Source organism: Sphaerodactylus townsendi, linkage group LG03 (assembly GCF_021028975.2).
Source record: "Sphaerodactylus townsendi isolate TG3544 linkage group LG03, MPM_Stown_v2.3, whole genome shotgun sequence".
In the NCBI taxonomy this organism is placed as follows: Eukaryota; Metazoa; Chordata; class Lepidosauria; order Squamata; family Sphaerodactylidae; genus Sphaerodactylus; species Sphaerodactylus townsendi.
Genome location: NC_059427.1, coordinates 163,729,539 through 163,757,245, shown reverse-complemented (window position 1 = coordinate 163,757,245; position 27,707 = coordinate 163,729,539). Strand labels below are relative to the sequence as shown.

General features: G+C 46.5%; 1 protein-coding gene across 19 annotated transcripts in view; it reads right to left on the bottom strand.

Annotated features, from left to right (window-relative positions):
• The window catches only part of MBD1 (methyl-CpG binding domain protein 1), a 123,488-nt gene that overhangs the window by 51,578 nt on the left and 44,203 nt on the right, over positions 1–27,707 (bottom strand). For 12 of the 19 annotated variants that reach the window (XM_048487794.1, XM_048487801.1, XM_048487792.1 and 9 more), the window contains exons 2-4: positions 15,066–15,216; positions 743–857; positions 120–161 (exon numbers count right to left, since the gene is read on the bottom strand). In XM_048487794.1, the coding sequence (XP_048343751.1) occupies positions 120–161; positions 743–857; positions 15,066–15,175 (267 nt within the window). In that variant the 5' untranslated portion in view covers positions 15,176–15,216. Of the gene's footprint in view, positions 1–119; positions 162–742; positions 858–15,065; positions 15,217–16,562; positions 16,689–25,563; positions 25,657–27,707 lie in introns of those variants that run through there. The other 7 variants (XM_048487795.1, XM_048487797.1, XM_048487796.1 and 4 more) reach the window with 5 other exon arrangements.

The window sequence follows — 27,707 nt, the reverse complement described above, 5'->3', positions numbered from 1 at the left end:
AGCATCTTCCGAACGCAAAACAGTACTCACACTTCTAGCAATCTCTCTTCTTCACCCTCACCCACAATACAGTTTCCCAGATATCACACAGCTTCAGGACCAAGGGTTGACACACTCACCTTCCGGCGGATTTCTGCAGGGGGTGGAAGGGGTGGAGCGGGCTGCATCAGAAGAAAGCGAGCAGAGCAAGCGGTTAGTTCCACGGTGATTGCGACCTTAACTCCTCACCAGTTAATTATGAGTTCTACGAGTCCACTTGTCTAGGAGTCCACGGTCCACTTGACAAGATAGGAAACTATGGCTGACTCTAATCTAATAGGCCATGGGTCTTCAAACTATGGCCCTCCAGATGTTCATAGACTACAATTCCCATGAGCCCTACCACTTGGCCATGCTGGCAGGGGCTGATGGGAATTGTAGTCCATGAACATCTGGAGGGCCATAGTTTGAAGACCCCTGTAATAGGCCTATCATTCTAGATCTCACAATAAAACTGACCAACACCAAGCTGGAATATATCATCAGAGCACCAAGTTCACACAGTCACAGAAAGAGGACATCTCGCCTGAGAAAGTGAAGATAATCCTTTTGGCTCCCTCTCCATCAATGTTTTTAAAATACAGCTGATTATGAGAAGTCAGCTGCACGTCCATTCTCTGTTGTGAATGCAATCGCAGGTTGCCAATTCACTTATAAAAACCACTTCTGCCCCCCCTCAGCCCATGCTATCTGGGGTCAGTACCTCGGCACTTGGCTCAATGAAAACCCCTTTCTTGAAATCAAAGTCGGTCAGGTCCCGTGAGCCCCCCAGCAACCGCATCAGCTCCACTCTGCTGCGGATCTTCTCTCCTCTTGGGCTAGGAGAAAAGAGAAACAGGTGTCAGGGATTTTTTTGAAACATCTGGATTTTTAAAGGGAAGGTTACACAGCTCCTCTTCAGGCGTATTGGAAGATGTTCATAAATCACAAAAAAAATTGCTCTCTGTAAGTGGGTTGAGAAGGGTTTAAAAACAAACAAACAAACAATCATAGGTCGTCAGCGTTCCCAATGTGGATCCTCAGAATGTGGAAAGTGAAGTTTCCTCACAGGTAAACTATAGCTGTTTGCAGTGCAGAGCAGAATAGGAATAACCTGAAGAGCAGTGACAAAGGCCTACCATACCATATTCAAAGAAGGAACCTCTATTACTAGTCAAGAGTCATCTGCTAACCCTACCCTGCTGCAGGACAGGCCAAGTCCATAAAACTGGTAACTCTTTGACTCAATGGACTCTGTAGCTAACAGCCACTACTACTACTTCTACTACTACCACTACCACTACCACTACCACTACCACTACCATAAGAACATAAGAACTAGCCTGCTGGATCAGACCAGAGTCCATCTAGTCCAGCTCTCTGCTACTCGCAGTGGCCCACCAGGTGCCTTTGGGAGCTCACATGCAGAATGTGAAAACAATGGCCTTCTGCTGCTGCTGCTGCTGCTGCTGCTGCTGCTGCTGCTGCTGCTGCTGCTGCTGCTGCTGCTGCTGCTGCTCCCCAGCACCTGGTCTGCTAAGGCATTTGCAATCTCAGATCAAGGAGGATCAAGATTGGTAGCCATAAATCGACTTCTCCTCCATAAATCTGTCCAAGCCCCTTTTAAAGCTATCCAGGTTAGTGGCCATCACCACCTCCTGTGGCAGCATATTCCAAACACCAATCACACGTTGTGTGAAGAAGTGTTTCCTTTTATTAGTCCTAATTCTCCCCCCCCCCCCCGGCTCGGATTCTTCCCTGTACTAATTCTAATTGTAGTCCTAATTCTTCCCCCCAGATTCTTCCCGGTACTACTACTACTACTTCCCTGTACTACCCTGTACTACTACTACTTCCCTGTACTACTACTTCCTTGTACTACTACTACTACTAATTCTTCCCTCTACTACTACTACTACTACTACTACTACTACTACTACTACTACTACTACTACTACTACTACTACTACTACTACTTAATTCATATGCTGCTCTCCCCACTGTAGCAGGCTCAGGGCGCTTTACATCATAAAATGCATCATAAAACACAAAACATACAATAATGGTATGCATAATAAACAAAATGCTCTAAAACAGGGGTCTGCAACCTGCGGCTCTCCAGATGTTCATGGACTACAATTCCCATCAGCCCCTGCCACCATGGCCAATTGGCCATGGTGGCAGGGGCTGATGGGAATTGTAGTCCATGAGCATCTGGAGAGCCGCAGGTTGCAGACCCCTGCTCTAAAACATGCAGATGCACAATTAAACCTTGATGGAACTTCTAGAGGGACAAAAAGGGAAGGGGGAAAGGGAGGCCAGCAATGATGGAACCGTAATCTGTTGCTATCTCAACCATCGGCCTGCATCTTACAGGCCACACAGAATTGAGACAAGTTCCACTCAGGGCACTTCCACACATGCAGAATGAGGCACTTTCAATCCACTTTCAATGCTCTTTGCAGCTGGATTTTACTGTGCGAACTAGCGAAATCCACTTGCAAACAATTGTGAAAGTGGATTGAAAATGCATTATTCTGCATGTGTGGAAATGCGCAGAGCCCTGGTCTCATTGGACAAAGCATTCCACCACGCCAGGGTCGGTATCGAAAAAGCCCTGGCTTTTGGGGCCAGGGGTTACCAGCAAGTTATTAGCAACAGAGCCCAACGCTCTCTAGGGACATTTTGGGAGAGGTGGTCTCACAGGTACACTGGTCCCAGACTGTCAAAGTTTCAAGAGAAGATGTTTTTAACTGGAGAGGCGGAGACTGAATGGGGCACCTTTTGCATACAAAGCAGGTGTTCGATCATTGAACCATGAGCTTTCCCCCAACTCAGGCTGCCCTGACAGCTATTGCAAAACTGGGCATGCAACATGTCAAGATTCACATATGTAAATTTCCCCCTGCCTGGGAAGCCTTACATCTATCCAACTCCTTAGCATTTTATACAGCACCTTGCTCAACCAATCACAAATTAGCTCGGTTCAGATGTAACGCAGAAAAACGGTATGCACTAACCAAGGGCATATCTACAGAAAATGGTGTCCCAGGCAAACACTGAAATGCCGCCCCCCCCCCCCTTATTACATGGTATAGCAGTGGTGGCGAACGTATGGCATGGGTACCAGAGGTGGCACTCAGAGCCCTCTCTGTGGGCACACACAAACAGAGTCTCCCCCCCATATCTAGGCTGGCCTGGGCCGCTGGGCTCGACTATTAGCATTAAACCTAATTAGACCTAGTTTTGGGGAAGCAGTGTAGGTAACCCTGTTAAGTGCTGTTAAACCCCACTGATTTTCATGCGAAGAACTAAAGCACAATCCTTTACCTGGGAGTAAGCTCAGTTGCTGGCAATGGGGCTTGCTTCTGAGTAAACCCTCCTAGGGTTGTGATCCACCTGTTGGAAGTGTTGCACGGTTGCTTCAAAGCAAAGCCACCGACTACCACCAAGCTTACTCCCGAGTAACGAGCGCCTTGGAGTCAACCGTTTTTTTCTAAACTCAAACCTCAGTATTCAGGTTAAATTGTCGTGTTGGCACTTTGCAATAAATAAGTGGGTTTTGGGTTGCAATTTGGGCACTCGGTCTCGAAAAGGTTCGCCATCACTGTGGTATAGTAATGGTAATAACCTTTTAAATATCTCAGGATGAATGCTTTTAAACTGAGTTGAGGCATTTCAAAAGTGCAGGCAGACGGCAGTTAACACTCGACTCCGCTCCCTCCAGGATCCCAGGCTGCTGTTCTTGCCCACTGGCAAATCCTCACTACACATGAAGGCTGTTTATTACTGGACTGCCACAGAAACAGGGTAGGGAAGCCCACGTTCCGCTCTCTGGCGATCTTTGGGCTGTTCGGCAGTGCTCGTCACCAGGCATATTCCCATCTTCTGCTGAATTTGTACTTTGAATCATTCTTCTCCCGTTCCACATTAGCTGTGTCCTTCCCTCAGAACTGCCTCTCTATATAAACGCTTCTAGGGGATTTTTAATGGGTGGAATACACAACTGCCACACATAATTCATCAAACGCTACTAAAGACTGACATGCAACCCATCTGAAACTGAACTAACTTCCAATGTTGGAACAGAAAACAGCAATATATAATGCTTAGAACCAAAAGTCAACGGACCTTTGGCACAGAGGAAATCTTCAGACAATAAAAAAGAAAAAAAATGTGCCACATGAGAGGAATGAATAATGGTAACTCCGACTGTTAATGAAAGACTAGCCGGTGAGTTCCATTTGAAGTGAATTCAAATATAAATTATGGTTGATGTGAGATAGCCATGCAATGTTAAAAGTCCTTGCCCAACAGATTATTCAAACAAGGAAATTCCAGTCTAAAAGAAGACGGAGCCAAGTTTTCAAGGATTTCTTACAAACATACTTTATGCAACCCACATTATCTTAAATTATGTTTCAAAATAAACTTGATGCTCTAAGTCACTCTAGATTCTGACTTGTTCGGCATCCCTTCGCTGGGCTCAAGATGAGATTTCTAAAAGATTTAACAACGTAAAAGAGTCTGCTAAACAATTCAACAATGCATCAGTGGCCTTTAGGTGCCAAAAGCAGTTACAGAATTAATCACAAGGAATGATCCAGAAAGTAACTTGGAAATAATTAACAAATAACCCCAAAGGAGCAAATACTGCACCTGTGAACTGACAATGCTACCACATGTCTCATTTGCCCACCTCTGTTCCCAGGTGCAGTTTACACAAGTAACCATTAAGTAGCCTTCAACAAAACACCTACCATTAATGAGTTGCATTAATGAGTAGCTGCAGTACTGCTATCTTAATTGCACTGTGTTCAAATGTATAAAGTTAAATCCAAATATATATTCAACCTACACAGTTCAAGACTATCCAAATGAATCTGTGAAACAAACTTTTCTCTGGAATACACCTTTGAAGATGCCAGCAACAAATGCAGGTGAAACGTTAGGAACATGATCTACCAGACCACGGCCACACAGCCCGGAAAACCCACCACGACCAGTTGAATTCGGCCATGAAAGCCTTCAACAATACGTTGAATCTATATATATAAAAAGCTAACAGTGACTTTGTTAGTCACGCCCTAATGCCGAAAATGTTCACATGACGTCCCTCCCTGTTCTGGGCAGGTAATCGGACCTTCAAATTGCCGAAAGTCCATACCTGAGCCAAGTAAAACGTCTTTTTCCTGGCGCACCAGGCCATGAAGCTGGCTGTGTTTAACTGTCCAAAGCCCATCACGAATGAGGAAACTTTTCATTTTTTCCGCCCAGGACACATAATTGGACTCATTGAGCCGCTCAAACTGCAGTCCAAACATATGTCCCGCCATATTCACACCACTTGCTCCACCCACTAGGCAAAGTCACTCACCAGCGGGTCACTATTCCTGGGCCCATAACCTGATAGAGTTCACAGTAGTAGTGACTGTTAGCTACAGAGTCTCCTTGCTGACTTATCTGATAAGAGGTTTGACTTTCGATAACAATCTGCAGGCTTTAAGAACATAAGAACAAGCCAGCTGGATCAGACCAGAGTCCATCTAGTCCAGCTCTCTGCTACTCGCAGTGGCCCGCCAGGTGCCTTTGGGAACTCACATGCAGGAGGTGAATGCAATGGCCTTCTGCGGCTGTTGCTCCCGAGCACCTGGTCTGCTAAGGCATTTGCAATCTCAGATCAAAGAGGATCAAGATTGGTAGCCATAAATTGACTTTTCCTCCATAAATCTGTCCAAGCCCCTTTTAAAGCTTTCCAGGTTAGTGGCCATCACCACCTCCTGTGGCAGCATATTCCAAACACCAATCACACGTTGCGTGAAGAAGTGTTTCCTTTTATTAGTCCTAATTCTCCCCCCCCCCCCACCCAGCATTTTCAATGGATGCTCCCTGGTTCTAGTATTGTGAGAAAGAGAGAAAAATTTCTCTCTGTCAACATTTTCTACCCCATGCATAATTTTATAGACTTCAATCATATCCCCCCTCAGACGTCTCCTCTCCAAACTAAAGAGTCCCAAACGCTGCAGCCTCTCCTCATAAGGAAGGTGCTCCTCGTCCCCTCGGAAAATCAATCCATCGTTGCTTCTTCTAAAAGCACTTTTGCCGTATCTCTTCAATATCCTTTTTGAGATGTGGCGACCAGAACTGAACACAGTACTCCAAGTGCGGTTGCACCACTGCTTTATATAAGGGCATGACAATCTTTGCAGTTTTATTATCAATTCCTTTCCTAATTATCCCCAGCATAGAGTTTGCCTTTTTCACAGCTGCCATGCATTGAGTTGACATTCCCATAAAACTATCAACTAAGACGCCTTTAAATCCCTTTCTTGGTCTGTGACTGATAGCACTGACCCCTGTAGCGTGTATGTGAAGTTTGGATTTTTTGCCCCTATGTGCATCACTTTGCATTTTGCTACATTGAACTGCATTTGCCATTTCTGAGCCCACTCACCTAATTTATCAAGGTCCGCTTGGAGCTCTTCGCAATCCTTTGCGGTTCTCACCACCCTACATAATTTGGTATCATCTGCAAACTTGGCCACCACGCTACCCACCCCTACTTCCAGGTCATTTATGAATAGGTTAAAGAGCACTTTGATTTTGTTGTCCTCTTTGAGCACGCAATGGGACCCGTTAGTGGATGGATTACAAAGTGTGTCAGAGGAAGAGTTAACTTTGGATTATGTGTCTGGGAGGCTTTTGGAATGGAAGGGGCAAAAGGATTTGCGTGCCCAGTGAGCCCAGCCCCCAGTTAACATTATAGGCAGCAAGGACCACGTTGGACGACCGGCAGAGGCTAATGTTGTGCGTAGGTGTTATACCTGTGGAGCAACTAATCATTTAGCCATGAATTGCTACCGAGGTAAACAGCGACCCAAACGACAGCAGCCTGCGCAGAGAGCCGGGAAAGGGAGTGCTTTCCTGGTACAACAAACTCAAGCACCAAAGACTACATGGCTTATGGACACTGGATCTACAGAACATATAGTGACAAAAGCCAGTTTGCTGCAGAACAAAAGGCCACCTGAGATTGAGGAGGTGACTCTTGCTGATAGTTCTGCAGCCATCGTGCAGTCACAAGGGGATGTATTCCTCCATAATCTGGATTTAACCTTGAAAGATGTGTTATATATACCCAGTATGGCTCATAATTTGCTTAATATATCCAGATTGGCACTAGATGGGTATGTACTTTCACTGGGAAAGGATGTTCCATAGCCAGGGATGGGGTCGTTGTGGCACAGGGAGAGTTAAGCAATAAACTTTATAAAGTGATTATGCGTAATGAAAATGTTGTAACTGAAGGAAGACAAGCTGTCTGTGGGGTAAATGACCCATTACACCCAGCTAATTGTGTGCATAATTTTCATAGACAATGTGGACATGTAAATTCCAGGGTGCTGCAACTATTACTATTATTACCATTACTACTATTACTACTACTACCACTACTACCACTACTACCACTACCACTACCACTACCACTACTACTACTACTATTATTATTATTATTATTATTATTATTATTATTATTATTATTATTATTATTATTATTATTATTATTATTATTATTATTATTATTATTATTATTATTATTATTATTCGGTTTTATATACCGCCCTACCCCCGAAGGGCTCTGGGCGGTGAACAACATAAAATTACAGGTATACAATAAACTCTTAAATAAATTAAATTAAAATGCAGCAAACAACATATTAAACCATGTCCGCAATAATCCTCATTAAACCCTCCCAAGAGGGGAGAAAGAAAGATGGGTCCCATAGATGATAAGGGACCCTAAACACAGGAGAGTAAAGGGGGCACTTAACAGCGGCTGGACACTCCAAAAGCCCGGTGGAACAACTCCGTCTTACAGGCCCTGCAGAACTCACCAAGATCCCGCAGGGCCCAGACAGCTGGAAGAAGAGTGTTCCACCAGGCAGAGGCCAGGGCTGTGAAGGTCCTGGCCCGCATGAAGGCCAGCTGCATCATTGAGGGGCCAGGGACTACCAGCAGATTGGCCACTGAGGAGCGCAGAGGCCTAGTAGGGACATATGGGGTAATGCGATCCCGAAGGTATGAGGCACGAATGTGTGGTGTGACTTTAGCCAAGTGTAAACAGTTTTCAGAATGTAAAGTATGTTTAAGTGGAAAGGTAAAAACTCATGCAGTGGCAAGGCAAAGCCCAAGGGTAACGAAAGACCCATTTGATTTGGTGCACTGTGATATAGCACAGTTATATGGTGTTTCGTTAGGAGGTGCAAAATATGTATTTGTAATAGTCGATGATGCCACACATTTCACTTATTCATATTTCCTAAAAAAGAAGAGTGATGCTTGCCAAGTATTCAAATTATGGCATAAGAAAATACGTACTCAGTTTGGTTATTATGTGAAGTGGATGCAAATTGATGGAGCTGGAGAGTTTCTCAGTGGTATCTTTACTGAGTGGCTAAACAAACAAGGGATAGAAAGACGGGTGTCCAATGCTTCTGTACATGCTGAGAATGGTGTGGCAGAAAGAAAAATGGGTGTCTTGAAACAAATGGTACACTATGCAATGTTGGATGCAAATGCAAAAGATCCTCTGTGGGCGGAAGCATGGGCATATTGTACCTATATCATGAATAGATTATCCAGTGAGGCACTGAATGATATTCCATACAGGAAGCTGTATGGGAAAGCACCTAAGTTGGATCATCTGCACACTTTTGGGTCATATGCTAATGTGTTGTTACCCGCCCCAGAAAAGAAAACATAAAGTACATTCACGAAGACTGCAGTTTGTAGGTGTGCAAGCAGGCATGAAAGAGTACAGATTCCTTTTGCCAATTTTAATTTAATTTTTTTGTTTTTTAAATTAATAAGGACATATTTGACAGATAGTACATGCAGATAGCTCCAGGGGGGCACTGACTAAAAGCTTAATATTTAAATATCTAAACAAATCAGATATGAAGGCAGAAAGCCAGCAGGGGGATGGGGGCTTTCCAATGTTTTGCACTGAGTGTCACATGTATGACTATCTGCCACTAGGACAGAAGTCGTGGGTGTGCCCTCGCTGCAATGAGCTCCTGGCACTCAAGGAACGTGTGCGTTCCCTTGAAGCCAAGGTGGCAGACCTGGAGAAGCTGAAAGAGGCAGAGAGGGTGACAGACGAGGCTTTCAGGGACTTAACAGCCAGGTCCCACTCCCAAGGTGACATCTCCTTCAGATGTCATGGGAGAATGAAAGAGGTCTTGAGGGGACGGGAGGGTGCCCAGTCTGGAGGTGGGGAAGATGCTCCCTTTAGATGGGATCCCTTCCTTAACTGGCAGTGATCAGCTATCCTCTTGCACTGAGGATACCACCTCGGTGAGGTGGGGCTGCTTGCATGAGTGGGTGATTACGATCATGTACTGTTAAAATCACGTAGAGAGTTGGGTTTGTGAGAGGCATTGATGACCGCGATGGTGACACCTGGCCTCGCCTACAGAATGCTAGCATAAGGTTAGCGGATATCTAACGCTTACGTCCTAAGATAGGAAACTTTTAGACAGTGCTACAGGGGTGAGAGTCAGCAGTTGCTGAAGTCCATATTGGCAACCAAACATTGGGAAATGTAGCCGGGAGGTTCTGGAAGCTAAATTCTAGGCTGCTAGGAAACAGGTTGAAGTCCAGGACCTCCAAGGTGGTACATTCTCCAAGAAATGCTACCCGTTCCATAGCGCTTGCCAGAGGCGAGAGCTAGGCAAGTGCCGGAGATACAGCTGCGTCTCAATGCAAGTTGGATGAGAGAGAGAGGGTGTGGGTGTAAGGACAGAGGGTTTCAGATTATGTCAGGAACACAGGGGAACCTTTTGGGACAGAGCAGGCAAGGCCTGTACAAAGCGGGACGGAGACTATATCATCTTAACCAAAGAAGAACCAGGCTGCTGGCTCAACATTAAAAGGTGGGCAGAACAGCTTTTAAACTGATCCACTGGGGGAAAGCCGACAGGAGCTGAGGTGACTTCGGTTTGGAATACAGTATCTATGGGGATGCAGACAGAGAGGGAGGTTTTTCTAAATCAACCACATACAAGCGAGGAACATAGCAATGTGCATGTGACAAGGGATAGTGTCTGCAAAAGACTTGAGGGTAAAGCACATAAATCCCAGGTTAAGGACAGAGACAGGGTATACAGGTATCTCTATGCTAATAGTAGAAGCATTCGACCTAAAATGGGGGAGCTAGAGTACAGAGTTTTGAAGGAGGACTTTGATATAGTGGGCATTAGAGAGACATGGTGGAATGAGGAGAACCAGTGGGATGCTGTTATACCAGGCTACAAGCTCTATAGGAAGGATAGGACAGGGCGCATTGGGGGTGGAGTTGCCCTTTACATCAAAGAGAGCATAGTATCACATAAAATAGACAATGCAAAGCTGGTTCCCCTACAGAATCACTGTGGATATCAATACCAGGTGTGAAGGACAGTTTAATATTAGGAATATATTATCGTCCCCCAGACCAAAGTGCACAAGAGGATTCTGAGATGGAAAAAGAAATTAGAGAGGCCAACAAAAACAAAAATGTAGTGGTAATGGGTGATTTTAACTATCCCCATATAAACTGGAAAAATGCATGTTCAGGTCATAGTAAGGAGAGAGCATTCCTGGATATGCTAAATGACTGTGGCTTAGAGCAGATGGTTGTGGAACCAAGGGAGAGGTGATCCTAGATCTAATTCTATGTGGGACCCAGGACCTGGTGCAGGAAGTCAGTGTTGTTGAGCCGATAGGGAACAGCGACCACAATGCTGTCAGATTCAGTATCTCAGCATGCGAACAAGTGGCAACTACTAATGTAGTTACATTCGCCTTCAGAAAGGGAAATTTCTCAAAGATGAGGGGGATAGTGCGCAGGAAGCTGACAGGGAAAATCAAGAGAGTCAAAACTGTCCAGGATGCTTGGAGGTTATTTAAAAACACAGTAATAAAAGCTCAGCTGGAATGTGTTCCACAGGTTAGAAAAGGAGGCACCCAGTCCAAAAGAAAGCCACCATGGTTAACAAGAGAGGTTGAGGAAATTATCAGAAAAAAGAAAATGTCTTTTAGAAAATGGAAGTCCAGTTTGACTGATGAAGAATATGAGAGGGAACACAAATGGTGGCAAAAGAGAAGCAAGTTAGCTGTAAGGGAGGCAAAAAAGGATTATGAGGAACGCATGGCTGCGAACATCAAGACAAGCAACAAACAGTTCTTCAAGTACATCAAAAGCAGGAAGCCAGCAAGGGAAGCGGTAGGCCCGTTAGATGACAAAGGAACAAAGGGTGTGCTAAAAGATGACAGGGAGATTGCAGAGAAGCTGAATGAATTCTTTGCATCTGTCTTCACCCAAGAGGAGGTGAGGAAAATTCCTGCACCTGAACCAAGCTTCTTAGGAGGCGAATCCGAGGAACTAGCGAAGATAGTGGTAGACAAGGAAGAAGTTCTGGCAGCCATTGATAAACTAAATGCTACCAAATTCCCTGGCCCAGATTGCATTCACCCAAGAGTTCTTAAAGAGCTCAAGCATGAAATTGCTGATCTTCTCACTTTAATATGCAACTTATCCCTGAAATCAGGCTCAATCCCTGAAGACTGGAAGATGGCCAATGTCACACCAATCTTTAAGAAAGGATCTAGGGGGGACCCGGGAAATTACAGGCCAGTCAGTTTGACATCTGTTCCTGGTAAATTAGTAGAATCTATCATTAAAGATAAAATTATAAAACATGTAGAAAAGCAAGACCTGCTGAGGAAGAGTCAGCATGGCTTTTGCAGAGGCAAATCCTGTCTTACAAACTTACTAGAGTTCTTTGAGGGTGTAAACAGGTATGTGGACAGGGGTGAACCGGTGGACATTGTCTACTTGGATTTCCAAAAGGCTTTTGACAAAGTTCCTCACCAGAGACTGTTGAGAAAACTCAGCAATGAAGGAATAAGAGGGGAAGTCCTCCTATGGATTAAAAACTGGTTGAGAAACAGGAAACAAAGAGTTTGCAGATGATACCAAATTATGTAGGGTGGTGAGAACCGCAAAGGATTGCGAAGAGCTCCAAGCGGACCTTGATAAATTAGGTGAGTGGGCTCAGAAATGGCAAATGCAGTTCAATGTAGCAAAATGTAAAGTGATGCACATAGGGGCAAAAAATCCAAACTTCACATACACGCTACAGGGGTCAGTGCTATCAGTCACAGACCAGGAAAGGGATTTAGGCGTCTTAGTTGATAGTTCCATGGGAATGTCAACTCAATGCATGGCAGCTGTAAAAAAGGCAAACTCTATGCTGGGGATCATTAGGAAAGAAATTGAGAATAAAACTGCAAAGATTGTCATGCCCTTATATAAAGCAGTGGTGTGACCGCACTTGGAGTACTGTGTCCAGTTCTGGTCGCTGCATCTCAAAAAGGATATTGAGGAGATAGAAAAAGTGCAGAGAAGGGCAACAAGGATGATTGAGGGACTGGAGCACCTTCCCTATGAGGAGAGGCTGCAGCGTTTGGGACTCTTTAGTTTGGAGAGGAGGTGGCTGAGGGGGATATGATTGAACTCTACAAAATTATGGATGGGGTAGAAAATGTTGACAGAGAGAAATTTTTCTCTCTTTCTCACAATACTAGAACCAGGGGGCATTCATTGAAAATGCTGGGGGGAAGAATTAGGACGAATAAAAGGAAACACTTATTCACGCAACGTGTGATTGGTGTTTGGAATATGCTGCCACAGGAGGTGGTGATGGCCACTAACCTGGATAGCTTTAAAAGGGGCTTGGATAGATTTATGGAGGAGAAGTCGATTTATGGCTACCAATCTTGATCCTCCTTGATCTGAGATTGCAAATGCCTTAACAGACCAGGTGATCGGGAGCAACAGCCGCAGAAGGCCATTGCGTTCACATCCTACATGTGAGCTCCCAAAGGCACCTGGTGGGCCATTGCGAGTAGCAGAGAGCTGGACTAGATGGACTTTGGTCTGATCCAGCTGGCTTGTTCTTATGTTCTTATGTTCTTCTTATGTAGTTAGGAGGGTAGATTAGTATATCTAGATTGGTTATCTGTTGTTTAGTTAGTGGATGGGTAGTTAGAGTTAGTTAGCATTGGAGATTGGCTAGCTTTTAGGTTCATATAAAATTATTGGTGGCTAGGCTGGGTAGTTGTATTAGCTGTGGGTTGGCTCCTAGTATTAGTGTAGTTGTTTAGTGTTTGGCTAGGTGCTACTAGCTATAAGTTGGCTTGCCCTAGGTTGTAATGGGAGGGGACTGTGAGCACATAGGGGTGGAAATTTTGGGGCAGGGGATCCCAGTTCTGATGGGACGGAGTAGGAACGGTAGACGGAGGCCATATGAGAGACGGTGGGTGAGAAGTAGTTTTGCTCGCCCACTTTCTGACCTCCGGTCTATCTCAACCACCACTGACATGCTGTGGGTTCCGGAACAGCACTGGGATCACTCTCGGGTATTTGAGGAGACTTAATGCGATCACCCCCCCCCCCTCGCAATCACAACTGTTTCAATTGTTTGGTTCACGGTGGTTCTGACAGCTCCTCATCTGAGCCGGCACAATCTGAGACTCACATCTGGGGTTCCAACGCCTTTTGCCGACCCATTCAGGTACAGAATGGGAGGATACCCCACTCAATGGCCCCATGCCTGCAAACCACCCCTGAAACAGTTGGTGCTGGGAAAGATGGAGAGTGTTTATTCCTCAAAGGAGTCCCTAGAGCTGAAGCAACGAGTGTTGAGTCTGCAGCAAAAGAGGCAGGGAGCAGGGACACCATGTTGGTTGTGCTAACCAGCTGAGAGAGACTGCCTTTTTGAAACGAGATCCAAGCTGAAGGCATCAAGGTTGGAGTCTGTCTGCAAATGGAAGAGACCAAACCCCATGGAAGTGACACAAAGTAGTCCTAGGAATTTGGAAAGCCTCTGGTCTCCGACAAAAAAAGCCTTCACAGCTATAGATGGGCTGGTTGTGTCCTCCTGTGGTAAGCCCAGATTATTAGGCTCCATGGGGTCATAGGAGCTTGGTACCAGACCCTGAGACCCTTAGGCAGTAGTAAGTACGGCCACAGCTGGAGTTGAAAGTCCTGTGGTCCTGCCCGCATTATAGACAATGGTCCAACCCACATTATAGATGAAGGTATCCTCTCTCTGACCCAGTTTTTCCAGGTGAGGAGATCTGTCCTGCAAAACCTCCTTCTTTTTCTTTATTCCAGTCATTGAGGGGCCAGAGAAGACAAAGTCTTCCTGGGAGATTTTTCCTGATGCATAGTAAGGGAGATCACAAACGACAAGATTCCCACTGCTAAGTAAGTGGAGCTAGGTAACTAGCAAACTGTCCAAGCAGCAGAGCTATTCAGACTGGATAGGAATGGTCCCCTACAGTCCAGGAGAGCATACAAAAAATTTACGAAGCCCCGCCTGAACAGTTGGAGGTTTGACCTAACCAGCCTGGATGACTGAGCCCCACTGTTGGAGAAGCCCCACATCAGTTACGGATCAGTACACATCTTCACAAAACGTTGTTCAGTAAAAAAAAGAAAATGGATTGTCCTGAGTGGCAACTAGAATTAGGATCAAGACAGCGAAAGCTGGCTGGCCTGACGTTTCAAGTGAGCATTAAAGTGGTCACTCGGAGTAGTTCCCCAAGGAGCAAGAACACAGACCAAGATATATCAATAGCATAGCAACACAATTCGGGAGAGATTAGTATGAAGCAGCACGCAGTTTATGCAAAACATGAAGCAGAAAGCTTGGTTCCAAGCAAAGAAGAAAGACTGACGGGTAGGGTGGACGGTACCACTTGGGAGACTCCAGAATTCTTGTAGTCTACAATAACATATTCTTTGCAGAACCTTTCCTATGGTAGGAAGAGATTAGTCTGCAATCTCCTAGGATACCCCTTTCCCCAAAGAAGAGCCCTTACAGGCCCCCTTTCCCCAAAGAAGAGCCCTTACAGGATACCCCTTTCCCCAAAGAAGACCCCTTACAGACCCCCCTCCCCACACACTTCTTTTCCAAATACGGGCAAAACAGCATTACCTTACATAATAGGTATCTGACTGTCCTGGTCTTGATGCATTTTTGCGTAAGACTTCACGGCGCTGCCAGCCGGGCCCCAATGAGGGGCAATCCACCCAACCTTCTGTCATATCTCTGGGCCAGGGCAGAACGTAGTGGGGTGGGACCAATGCTGCAAAAGGATGGAAGACAAAGAAGCATCATAACGGTGGTCACGACAACTCTCAAACAATCTGAAATATGTATATGCGGAGGTGAACAAATGTGTTCTTGGGGGCTTTCAAGCCAGCAAAGTTACAGAGCTCTGTGTTCACACCATGCTCCACTTTATGTCTCTCTGCACTGACAGTTTCCAGACCAATATGGTAACTCCCCCATATAGTTCAACACCTTGAGAACCTCTAGATCAGGGGTGTCAAACATGCAGCCTGGATGCCAGATTTGGCCCCTTGAGGGCTTATTCGGCAAGTAAGCCAGACGAGGCACGTGTACACACACACACCCAGTGCTGATCTGGGTCGGTGAGTTTGGTGAGGACTCACCAGCCAAGGCAGCCACCACCACCACCCTGCCAGGTCCCAGCCAGACCAAGTCACATTTATGTCACATCCAGCCCTCATAACCAATGAGTTGGTTTAAACACAACACATTCCTATCCCTTTTAAGAATGGCTGGGGCTGTTAGTGGTCACTCTCTTCTGTCAATTCCTGTCATCCAGCAAGGCTCCAGACATTTTCTTCCTCCCAATCTGTATGCTTTGCAAACCTATTGTAAATGTTCCAAAAGCCTTGAGATAAGTTGTTTATTACAGCTTATTTTTGCATAATAGAGCTTCCTCAGAGCAGGGCACACAGTTATGCATATCAAAGACAGATCGTGCCCAAACAGTTCTATATTTCAAGCCCTTTACTTAGGCAAGCAAATTCTCTACCCTTCCTTAAATTGCAAAGGGGACCAAGAGTCTTCATGTTTACAGGCTATAACAGTGATGGCAAACTCAGAGCCCTCTCTGTGGGCACACACACACAAAGTTCGTCATGTGGGGGGCGGAAAATCACTCCCCCACACACACACACACACACCTAGGCTGGCCTGGGCCACTGAGCACGACGTGCGCGCACCGCGGTGAGCAGGGAGGACTCGACTGGTGGGCCTGGTGCCTGTGCTCCGGATGGCTGCTGCCCGAGGGGGGGTGTCCAGAGGAGGCAGAGATGCTAGAGAGGCACAGAGTGGTGCGCGCAGGACTTGCTGGAGGCTAGAGCAGGCTGGCCTCTGCTCGAGCGGGTGGGGCGGAGGAAGAGGGAGCCAACCGGTTTTTTCTAAACTAAAACCTCAGCATTCAGGTTAAATTGCCGGGTTGGCACTTTGCGATAAATAAGTGGGGTTTGGGTTGCAATTTGGGCACTCGGTCTTAAAAAGGTTCGCCATCACTGGGCTATAATGAATGAATGCACTCAAGCTTTCAAGTTACACACAGATGTCTGCATAAGCAGCAGAACTACATGGGGTTGATGTTACCTTGTGTATTGCTGCATCTGCTGTGAAATCAGGAATGCACACAAGGATGTTCAGTCTCGCTGTTGGGGGTTTTCTGGGCTGAGTGGCCATGGTCTGGTAGTTTTTGCTCCTAACATTTCATCAGCATCTATGGCTGGGATCTCCATAGGCAAGAAAGAGAGAAATACATCTTACCATGACATGCTTCTGAAGATGCCAGCCATAAATGCCACCAAAATGCTAGCAGCAAAAACTACCAAACCACAGCTACACAGCCCAGAAAACCCACAACAGCCAGAAGTTCCTGGCTACAAAAGTCTTTGGCAATACATGCTCAAGTCTGTTTGATACTTAAGAAATTAACAGCATCACCATCATCCCTGTTTGAATTCACTGCTCTGTCTTACAAAGTCTGTATATATCTATGATAGACTGAAACACACAGTGTCCTGCAAATCCTACCATTGTTGATAGACCCACAAGAGAGAACACCAAGGTACAAAAAAATTCACCTGCAAAGTGCAGAAAATTACAAGTTATCTGGTTCATGGTGCAAAAGCAACTCTGAGGCCGCTTCCGCACGGCCACGCTGGGGGTCAGGTTGGCGTACATGACGCCGACCCAACCCCCCCGGGACCGTTCGCATGAACGGTCCCGGTAACGACTGGGAAGATGGCGCCGCGCTGCGCCATCGCCCGATCAACTTACCGTCCCTGCGACCATCCGGCATGTTGCTGAGGCCAGGGGACACGCCCCCCTGCCCTGCGCGACCGCTCCGGAGTCGCAGGGCGGGGGGGCATGTCCCCAGGCCTCGGCGACGCGCCGGACAGTCACAGGGACGGTAAGTCGATTGGGCAAGGGGGGAGGGATGGTGCCTTCCAGCCGCTGCTGGAAGCCGCTGTTTCCAAAAACCTTGCTCAGGGAGCGAGGTGGGAAAATGGCGGCTTCACGCCGCTGGGGAGGAGCGAGGGCGGCGCGGCTGCAACGCAGCTGCGCCCCCCTTGCGAACACCTCCCTCGGGACAGCATTTTTGCCATCCCAAGGGCGCTGTAAAAGGCCCGTGCGGAAAGGGCCTGAGAGTCAGTCCAGCGTAAAATACGCAGGCTTATTATCAGCTCCCTCCAGCAGCACAAGGGAGACCCAGAAGATCTGTTGCCTGCATGTTGTTCCCAGCCTGCATGGAATAACCCACACACTGATAACAAAGCCAAGGACAGGCAAGCTTTTCACTGCAAGGAGACCCCCGCTTTTTAAAAGTACAGCCCCTCGCTGAGGGAATGCAAGAAAGAGATAAGCACAGTTGCTCCACATTTCCCTGCACCAAGGTCACTGTGAGATCCCTTTTTCTTGCAGAGGGGTAGCCATAGCAAAATGAGAAAGAAGCCCAAGGGCACATTAAAAAACGGAATGACTGAATAATGTGCAATGGAGTTACAATCCAATCAGGATGGCCACCCATCCAAATACTAACCATGGCAGACCCTGCTTAGCTTCCCAGATCTGATGTACCCAAGCCAGGGTGGGCTATTTGGGCTGCAACCTTAATGACAGTGTGTAAAGTCATAGCCAACTTATAGCAACCCTGCATGGGGTCTTCAAGGCACGAGACAAATAGAGGTGATTTGCCACTGCCTGCCTCTTCGTAGCAACCCATCCGAGTACTAACCAGGGCCAATTCTGCTTAGCTTCCCAGATCTGACGCACTCAAGCTAAGCTGGGCTATTTGGGTTGCTGCTTTAATGACTCTGTGAAAAGTACTGTAAAGTCGTAATCAACTTATAGCCGTCTTTCAGAGGGGTTTCAAAGCAGGAGACAAACAGAGGTGGTTTGCCACAACCTGCCTTTTTGTAGAAACCCTGGACTTCCTCGGAGGTCTTCCATCTAACCAGGGCCAACCTTGCTATAGCTTGGGACCCACCCACCCCCCGCCCCAGCTTCTTATATCAGAGTGGAACAAGATGCCTGTCAAGACCTTATTGTCCAGACTTCGCTTGTGTTTCCAGGTGGGAACAGGAGATGTGACATCTGGGAGAGATTTGCCTGAACTTAGCCTGCTTACTTAGTTTGCTTATATTCATGTTCTTATCTGCTGTTTTGGCCATGAATGCTTGTTAAGGACTGACCTCATGAGAACTTTGGAGTGATTATCGGAGACTTGTGGGGGGTGCACAGCTATACCGTGCCTGAAAAGAACTGTTGCTGGATAATTGGGGCTGGGAGGAGGGGCTGAGGTAACTTCTGTTGGGGTTTTTGTGCTCATTTTCAAACTAGACAAATGTCCCTTTCCACTGCGCAATTCTTCTGCTTTCCTGACAATAAAAGGATTTTGTGTACACTTGAGTCGATTTTGTTGAGCGATCCAGAGAACACAACAATGCTTCCTTAGAGCAGAAGTAACTCACACAATGTGCCAATGTTACTTTCTCACTCTGAGAGCCAGGGCAACTTGATGTCGGACAAGCAGTTGTAACCCATGTTGACCAGAAAGATCAGTTTACCTGCACCACTTGCTGCAATATTCTTCTTCCAAAGTCTGAATGAGCAGAGGCAAATAGCACATTTTGTAGGGTCTAATAAAAGTTAACAGAGATGACCACGGGGCCACCGAACAGATTTTCTCAACAGAAGCTTCAGCATCCAATGCTGCGTTGGTCGAAGGACGATGAATGGAGTAATTCTAGGTAGTACCCGGAGCTTGCTCAGCATGCAATCTGCATGGCCTTGGACATACTGCTGCTCTGGACATTTTTTGTTCCTTGTTGGATAGGCTGAGATTTTTAAGTCAGTTTAATGAAGTTGATGCTGCGCACCTGATGTAATGTCCTACTTTTTTTCTTTTGGGGCAGGGTGCTTTGGGGCATAATGGAGGCAACGATATTTCCTAGGAGCGGTGGAAGGAAGTATTGACCGTTAGATTCAGTGCTGGTTCCATGAGTTTTTCTTCTGAAAATCTAAACAAACCTTGCCTGGTAGATAAGAGCTTCTGATTCTGAGACCTTTCTGGTCAAAGTCACGGCAATCAGAAACAAGACCTGAATTCTCAACCATTTTAGTGGAACTTCTCTCAGAGGCTGAGTGAGCACCAACGGGACTACATGTAGTCCCAAAGAAAAAAATCTATGAACAACTTAAGGGCTGACATGGACTACTGCCTTGAGAAAACTGACCACGTGAGAACGATTGGATGTTGAACGTTCATCAGACTCTGGGACCACTGAAGCTGAGGCTACCACTTGTCTCTGCCGCATATTTTGGTTGTCACCATTTTGCAGGAATGGCAGGATTTGATGTTAATACAGGGGCAAACAGGTCTAGGTGTTTCCACGTACAACCTGACATATGCCTTCCATGAAGAGTTACAAATTGTTGAGGTAGAACCTCTTCTAGAGGCTAGCACAGTATGATCCTTGTAGAAGAAAATTTTTTTCAGTTTCCATTCATTCATGTCTAGTCCAGGCCAACTGGGATCTGCCAAGGATATTCTACTGATAACTCCACTAGTGCTGAAAATCAGGGTCTACAATGGAAAATGCATGGTCACTTGGGGCTATGAAGATCAGGATTGCTTTTTTGTCTCAGTTTCCTCTGCATCTTTGGTGTCAGTGGACAAGGTCATAAGGCATAAAGGAGGCCTGGTGGTCAGCAGGACATTTGGGCATCTGTTTGCTCACACCATCTGGAACCTGAAGAACCTGGGCACATGGTAATTGAGGTCTGAGGCAAACAGATACATGCTGGGCTTCCAAAGAGTTTCACAGTCTGAATGAAGATCTCAATCTTGAGAGGGCCTTAATTGTTGTCTCTGCTTAGCCAAACTGCTAGCATATTTTGCTGGCTCTGCTGATATGGACTAGAAGTTCCTTTCTGACCAACTCATGATCCATTACATCTGTGTACTGGGTAGAAGACTTGGAACTACACTGCTTGTTCATGTAGGCTTTTGTTGACATGTAATTGTTCCTGATCATGGCCTGGAATCCAACTAGAGTCAGTCTGATTACCCTGATCTCGAGATGGTTGATGCTCATGTTCCTCTCTGCAGAGTTCCATAAGAACATAAGAACTAGCCTGCTGGATCAGACCAGAGTCCATCTAGTCCAGCATTCTGCTACTCGCAGTGGCCCACCAGGTGCCTTTGGGAGCTCACATGCAGGATGTGAAAGCAATGGCCTTCTGCTGCTGCTGCTCCTGAGCACCTGGTCTGCTAAGGCATTTGCAATCTCAGATCAAGGAGGATCAAGATTGGTAGCCATAAATCGACTTCTCCTCCATAAATCTGTCCAAGCCCCTTTTAAAGCTATCCAGGTTAGTGGCCATCACCACCTCCTGTGGCAGCATATTCCAAACACCAATCACACGTTGCGTGAAGAAGCGTTTCCTTTTATTCGTCCTAATTCTTCCCCCCAGCATTTTCAATGAATGCCCCCTGGTTCTAGTATTGTGAGAAAGAGAGAAAAATTTCTCTCTGTCAACATTTTCTAGACTTCAATCATATCCCCCCTCAGACGTCTCCTCTCCAAACTAAAGAGTCCCAAACGCTGCAGCCTCTCCTCATAAGGAAGGTGCTCCAGGTGCCTTGTGCATGTCCTTTCTGACAGGTTGCCTCTCAACCTGTCCCATTCTTGTCCGTAAGGACCTAGGTTGTACCGGGTTTTAAGCATTCCTTGCCCTTTTCCAGATAGGACCATTAGGTCTGCCCCATAAGGCTGTGTCACAGAGGATAGGTAATAACTATGAGAATGCTTGTCTCCTGAAGGATCTGCAGTTGGAAATGTCTCAGGAACCACTGCAGAAGGCAAGAGTTACACCTCATCTAAGGAACCAAGTCCAAGCAAACAAGAATTAGGTATTGCAGTCTTGGCAGAGTCGTCATCATCAACATCAGCATCATCATTATTATTAATTACATTTGATAGACCACCCAATCCCCGAGGGGCTCTGGGCGGTGTACAACAATCCATATATAATACAATAGTAAATTTAAAAACAAATTATAAATTACCAATTAGTGATGAGGACCTGAAACTTATTAGTTGTCTTGTGTGAGATTTTCTAGATCTTCTCCTCTGGCAAGTACAGAGATATATTGTGATCCCAGGTTTTCTATCCACTATAAAGGAATTAGATTGTTCTTGGTCAAATAGATAAGGAACCTATGGTGGGCTAGGCATTGAGAAGTACAAGAATGTCCACATGTGCTTGTACCCTGTTTCCCCGAAAATAAGCCCTAGCATGATTTTTCGGGATTTTTGGAGAATGCTTGAAATATAAGCCCTATTCCAAAAAATAAGGCTTAGCTGCAGATTCCCTGGTGAAGCTGATCTGGTCATGTGGGGGCCACAAAATCATGGGGAATAAATAAGACATCCCCTGAAAATAAGCCCTAATACATCTTTTGGAGCAAAAATTAATACAATACCCTGTCATTTTCGGGGAAACATGGTATTAGGCTTGGAGATCTGAACAACAGGTCATTCAGGTACATGTGAACATAGATTCCATGATGTTGTGGAAGATAACACCCTTGGGATCACAGCTAGCCCCAAGGGTAGGGTTTTCAATTGGTAGTGTGGAGAATCCCCTAGTCTGAAGAGTCAGGACAACACAAAAATTACCAAACCCTGGGTATGAATCCTCACACCTCAGCCTTGGTAGCTACCACCAGCCCCTTTTCATTACCTGAACAGTCAGAAGTCAAGGAGCAAGGTCCAACCTTCCTGGGATTAAAGTCAGGAAAGTCACCCCTGAAAGGTAGATCACTTGCAGTGAGTTTCACAAAACAATTAACCTGGTAAGTGTAGCATGTAACCTAGGCATTGTAATTAGACCAAAGCTACCTGAAGACAAAAACACCAAAAATATAATTTCAGGAATTTATTAAAATTGGACAAGAATACTTCACAGGGAACAGCAGAAGGGGGTATAAAACAACAAAACCTAAAGGACTCACTTTGCAGTAAATACCATTGGTTCATAATATGAGATGTTACCATTCCAGTTGGAATGCTACAGCATTCAAAAGCCCATTCGGTCCCAAGCAGCATCAGGGCAGAAATTCCAGCCCTTAAGTCACATGGTGCAAAGGTGCATCAAGAAGCCATGAGGGAAGGTAAGAATGCACTCCATGCATGCCTTCTCTTAGGCTGAAAGGGTTAAACTTTATGGGCAGAGGATCTGATATGGTCAGTGCCCAATCAGATCCATGTCTGGTGATATAAGATAATTACACAACCTCCTAGCTAGCCAGGAGACCTAAAGGATCAAAGTAAGACATATGACACCACAATAACTTCATCAGCTAATTAATTGTAACGTGATTCACTGTTCTCAGCCTTGAGGAACTAGGGAGTCAAGATTGAAACTATTTTTCACTCCCAGCACTTGGTCCTTATCTCAGTTTCAAAACAGCACAGTTAATTTCCACTTTTAAGTTTTTATTGTAGGCCCAAAGCTTGAACCAATGTTTGAGAGAACAAGAAAATCGACAAAGGGACGTGGAAGTGATGCTTCAGTCGCCATCTATAATATGATCTTCATTCTTAGCTTTATTGTATGTTATCAGTATTTACTTTGTTGTAATGTTTATTGTTTTATGATGCTGTAAGCCGCCCTGAGCCCTGCGGGGATAGGGCAGGGTATAAATCGAATGACAAATACAAATCTTCTTGTAGGCAAACCTCAGGAACTTTTGATGAGCTGGAAGAATGGGAGCGGGAAGATATGCCTCGGTCAGGTCTACAGAACCACAAAGTCTTGTGGGCAAAGCATTTCTGTGATAGATCTGAGTGTCGCCAACCTGAAGTGTCTATGGACCACAAATACATTTAAGCACTTTCAATCTAGAACAGTGATGGCGAACCTTTTCGAAACCGAGTGCCCAAATTGCAACCCAAAACCCACTTATTTATCGCAAAGTGCCAACATGGCAATTTAACCTGAAAACCAAGGTTTTAGTTTAGAAAAAAAGGTTGGTTCCAAGGCATGCGTTACTCAGGAGTAAGCTTGGTGAAGCAACCATGCAATGCTTCAAATGGGTGAATCACGACCTTAGGAAGGTTTACTCAGAAGCAAGCCCCATTGCCAGCAACAGAGCTTACTCCCAGGTAAAGGATCGTGCCCAGGCCAGCCTAGATATATGTGTGTGTGTGTGTGTGTGTAAGAAAGTGATTTTTCATCCCCCCTCCACATGATGAATTCTGTGCGCGCGTGCCCACAGATAGAGCTCTGAGTGCCACCTCTGGCACCCGTGCCATAGGTTTGCCACCACTGATCTAGAATTACCATCCTATTCCCAGTTTTCTTGGGGACTGTGAAGAAAATCAAGTAAACCTCTGATGACACTTCACACTCAGGTGTGTGTCCTGTGGTCCCAATGTTTATTAGGTGATGAATGGCTTCAACAGTCAGCAGGTTTCCCCCTCTGTTTGGATTCTGCAGATAGTGAAACCTGTCTGGTGCAAAATATTTGAATCCTGTTGCATACCCCATTTTTATTTTGCCCATTACCCACTGATCTATATTGGACCAATTTCACTGGGGGAAGAAGTGGGCTAATCTTCCTCCCATTTGTGAGGATCTGGAGTCATGCTCTCTTTTGTTGGCGCTTATTCCCTTCATTAGAATTAAAGGACTAGGGTTGGTGTGTTTGGGGACTGGAAATATCCTCATCTAATCTCCTGTTGGTTTCCATTCCAGCTGGGGCATCTGTAGTCACCCTGAAGCATGCAGGTGATGTTGATATCAAAAAGAATGTGAGGTGAAAGTTCTGCCCTCTATTCAGGAGTGTATCTATCCAAAATGGAGCCCAGGACAAGGTCATCCCTCTCCTCCAACAAACTCCACACGGAGTTCAGGGGAAGGGTCACCTGTTCCATACTGGGCTCAGCTGGGCTCGATTTGGAGCCTACAGTTTAATGCTTGACGCAGCCAGGCTAAGCCCAGCCTTGAACTGAGGGCTGGATCTGACTGGCTCCAGCTTAATACTGCTGGCTTCATCCCACCAAGCTCCACTTGACATTCAGGGGTGGGGTTTGGGGGAGCACAGCTAGCAGCTAGCAGTATATACCTGGAACTGGTCAGACTGAGCGCTCAGCTAAATACTGTGCTCAATCTGGCTCAGTAGAGCTGGACCCGACCAAGCAGAGCCCAGCGTCAAACGAACATGCCCTGCCTCCAAACTCCATATGGAGTTCCGGGGTGGGGCGTGTCCAGTTGAACACTGGCCAGGTTCAGTGTTCAACGGTACGCCTGTAACACCCACAGACTGCAGGGGTGCTACTTTAAGCTTTGAGGAGGGAGGAGGGAGGGAGGGAGGGAGGAGGAGGAGGGAGGGAGGGAGGAGGAGGAGGAGGAGGAAGGGAGGGGAGGGAGGGAGGGAGGAAGGAAGGAAGGAAGGAAGGAAGGAAGGAAGGAAGGAAGGAAGAAGGAAAAGGAAGGAAGGAGAACAAAAAAGGAGAAGGAAGGAAGGAAGGAAGGAAGGAAGGAAGGAAGGAAGGAAGGAAGGAAGGAAGGAAGGAAGGAGGGAAGGGAAGGAGGGAAGGGAGGGAAGGGAGGAGGGAAGGGAAGGAGGGAAGGAAGGAGATAGGGAGGGAAGGAAGGAAGGAGGGAAGGGAGGGAGGGAGGGAAGGAAGGAGGGAAGGAAGGAGGGAGGGAGGGAAGGAAGGGAAGGGAGGAAGGAAGGAGGGAGGGAAGGGAGGAGGGAGGGGAGGGAGGGAGGGAAGGAGGGAGGGAGGAAGGAAGGAAGGAAGAAGGGAGGAAGGAAGGAAGGAAGGAAGCAAGGAAGGAAGGGGAAGGGAAGGAAGAAGGAAGGAAGGAAGAGGAAGGGAAAAGGGAAGAAGAGGAGAAGAAGGGAAGGGAAGGAAGAGGAAGAAAGGAAGGAAGGAAAGGAAGAAGAGGAAGAAGGGAAAAGGAAGGAAGGAAGGAAGGAAGGAAGGAAGGAAGGAAGGAAGGAAGGAAGGAAGGGTGGCACCCTGGAAGCATCCCCTGCCTTGCCCCACCCTAGATATGCCTCTGCTTGTATTACCTCTCCTATACGCTTTATGCGTGGCTTTCTTCTTATCTTTGGTTTCCACCAGGATGCCCTCCAGTTTGTCTCCAAAGAGTTTATTATATTACTCTGAAATGGAAAGGATGCTAATATTAGCTTGGCAAGGAAATCAGACTGCCACGCTCAGAGCAAAAGACTTCTATGTGCTGATGTCACAACGCAGGATGAAATATGCAGTGTGTCCAGAGTAACATTAGCCACATTAAAGAGCCTCCTGGCACCTTGCCTGGTCTTTTCGTTCTCCTTCGGAATCAGCTGAACTAGCTTCCAAGCCCAAAGATGGAAGCCCTTCAGGACAGAGATAATGTGGCCGGAGAACTAAATGGGCGCTGCCCAGGGACATTTGATCCCATATGTCCCCCTGGGTGGTACACCCCTGGGATTGGTCTCTTTTTCTCCAGTTTCAGAGTGTGGAGAAATGGCTCCTCCCCCCCCCCTTTTTCTGTTTTTTTCCTCCTCTCCTCCCATCAGGTATCATAGATTTGGAGGACTAGAGAGATTCCAGATGAACCATCAGGTAGCGCTACCTGACCTAGGGGGAAAAGATATCTCTTGACCCAGCCTGACCAGTTCAAAGGAGGGTGGGATCTGGGATCTGATAAATTGCTGGGAGTGGAGGGGCGAGGGTTCTTCTCTCTTTCCTTCTGCTGGGGAGCAGACTTCTTGCCTTGGCTGTGAAAGCAGCAGCCATTTTTGGACCATGTGCTCTTGCAGGGAGCACACCCAGCCTACCAGGTAATGTGAGAGATTTGAGAATTGCAATCTTCTAAGTTTTACACGCCTACCCTATATTCAACAACTCCTAGCTAGGGTATATTAAGAGATAGGGGCAGGGGATTTACGATTTCATCTCCTTTGTTTTGGAAACCCTTGATCCATCTGGTGCTGTGCTAAAATATACTGGTATCCATTTTTATTTTTAATAAATACTTTTAAATTTTAGATGTGGAGAACGATTCTCTGTGCCAATGCATCATCGCCTCCACTGTCTTGGATTATGCTTATCTCAAATAGAGGAGAAGGAAGCCGTTGAGCAGCTCTTCCTCCAGGGGCCCTTTCCAACCCGTCCTGTAGACCCCAAGAGAGGGGCTAAGGGAAACTGAGGCAGAGGCCTCACGGGCTGGAAAAGGAAGCTGGGAATCCCTGGATCTTCCCCCAGCAGGCGGCAGTCCTCAAATGATGATCAGGTGGTGGCAGCGGGGTTTACTCCAGAGAGAAAGCCAGCCCCTTCCCAGGAAAAGTTGGCAAACCCCTGGGAGAGTGCAGAGAGCGGAATAGGGCCTGCCAGGCAAAGCAAGCCCGTTCCGCCACACTGGGACTCAAGAGATGTATTGTCATCATAGTTTTGGCGATTGGTCCCTAGTAGCCCTCTTGGTAAAAGATTCATTTGGGTTGCTCTTGGACTATGATCTCCTCCTTTTCAGATATGCTCCTTCCTTCCATGTCAGAAGAACTGTCTCACTTCCATGAGCTCCTGCAGAAATGGGCTGGGTTATTGTGAGAAGGCTGGGATTTGTGAGCGGTTATTTTTTTTAATGTCAGGACTGGTACCCAGCAACCTGCCCCTTATCTGAAGAATCCTCCCTGCTTCCCCATCTAAACATCTATGGGAAGCATCGGTGGGTCGATCTGATCTGGGTGAGGATACTTTTTCTGACTCCTTTGTGAGCAAGGTGCAGACTTCTTCCATCATTGTGCAGTGAATCCAGCTCGCTATCTCCAGGGAACATCCAGAAAATAGAGTCTGGTAAGGAGGGGAGATTCTACAAGGCTCTATCTTGTTCTATGGTAATGCTCCATCTCTCTGACTGGAGACCACCAGCGCTGAATCTCAGGCCCCTTCCGCACACGCAAAATAATGCATTTTCAAACCAGGAGCAGCAGTGGCGTAGGAGGTTAAGAGCTCATGTATCTAAACTGGAGGAACCGGGTTTGATTCCCAGCTCTGCCGCCTGAGCTGTGGAGGCTTATCTGGCGAATTCAGATTAGCCTGTACACTCCCACACATGCCAGCTGGGTGACCTTGGGCTAGTCACAGCTCTTCTGAGTTTCCTCTCAGCCTCTGCACCCACCCTCAGGGTGTTTGTTGTGAGTGGGGGAAGGGCAAGGAGATTGTAAGC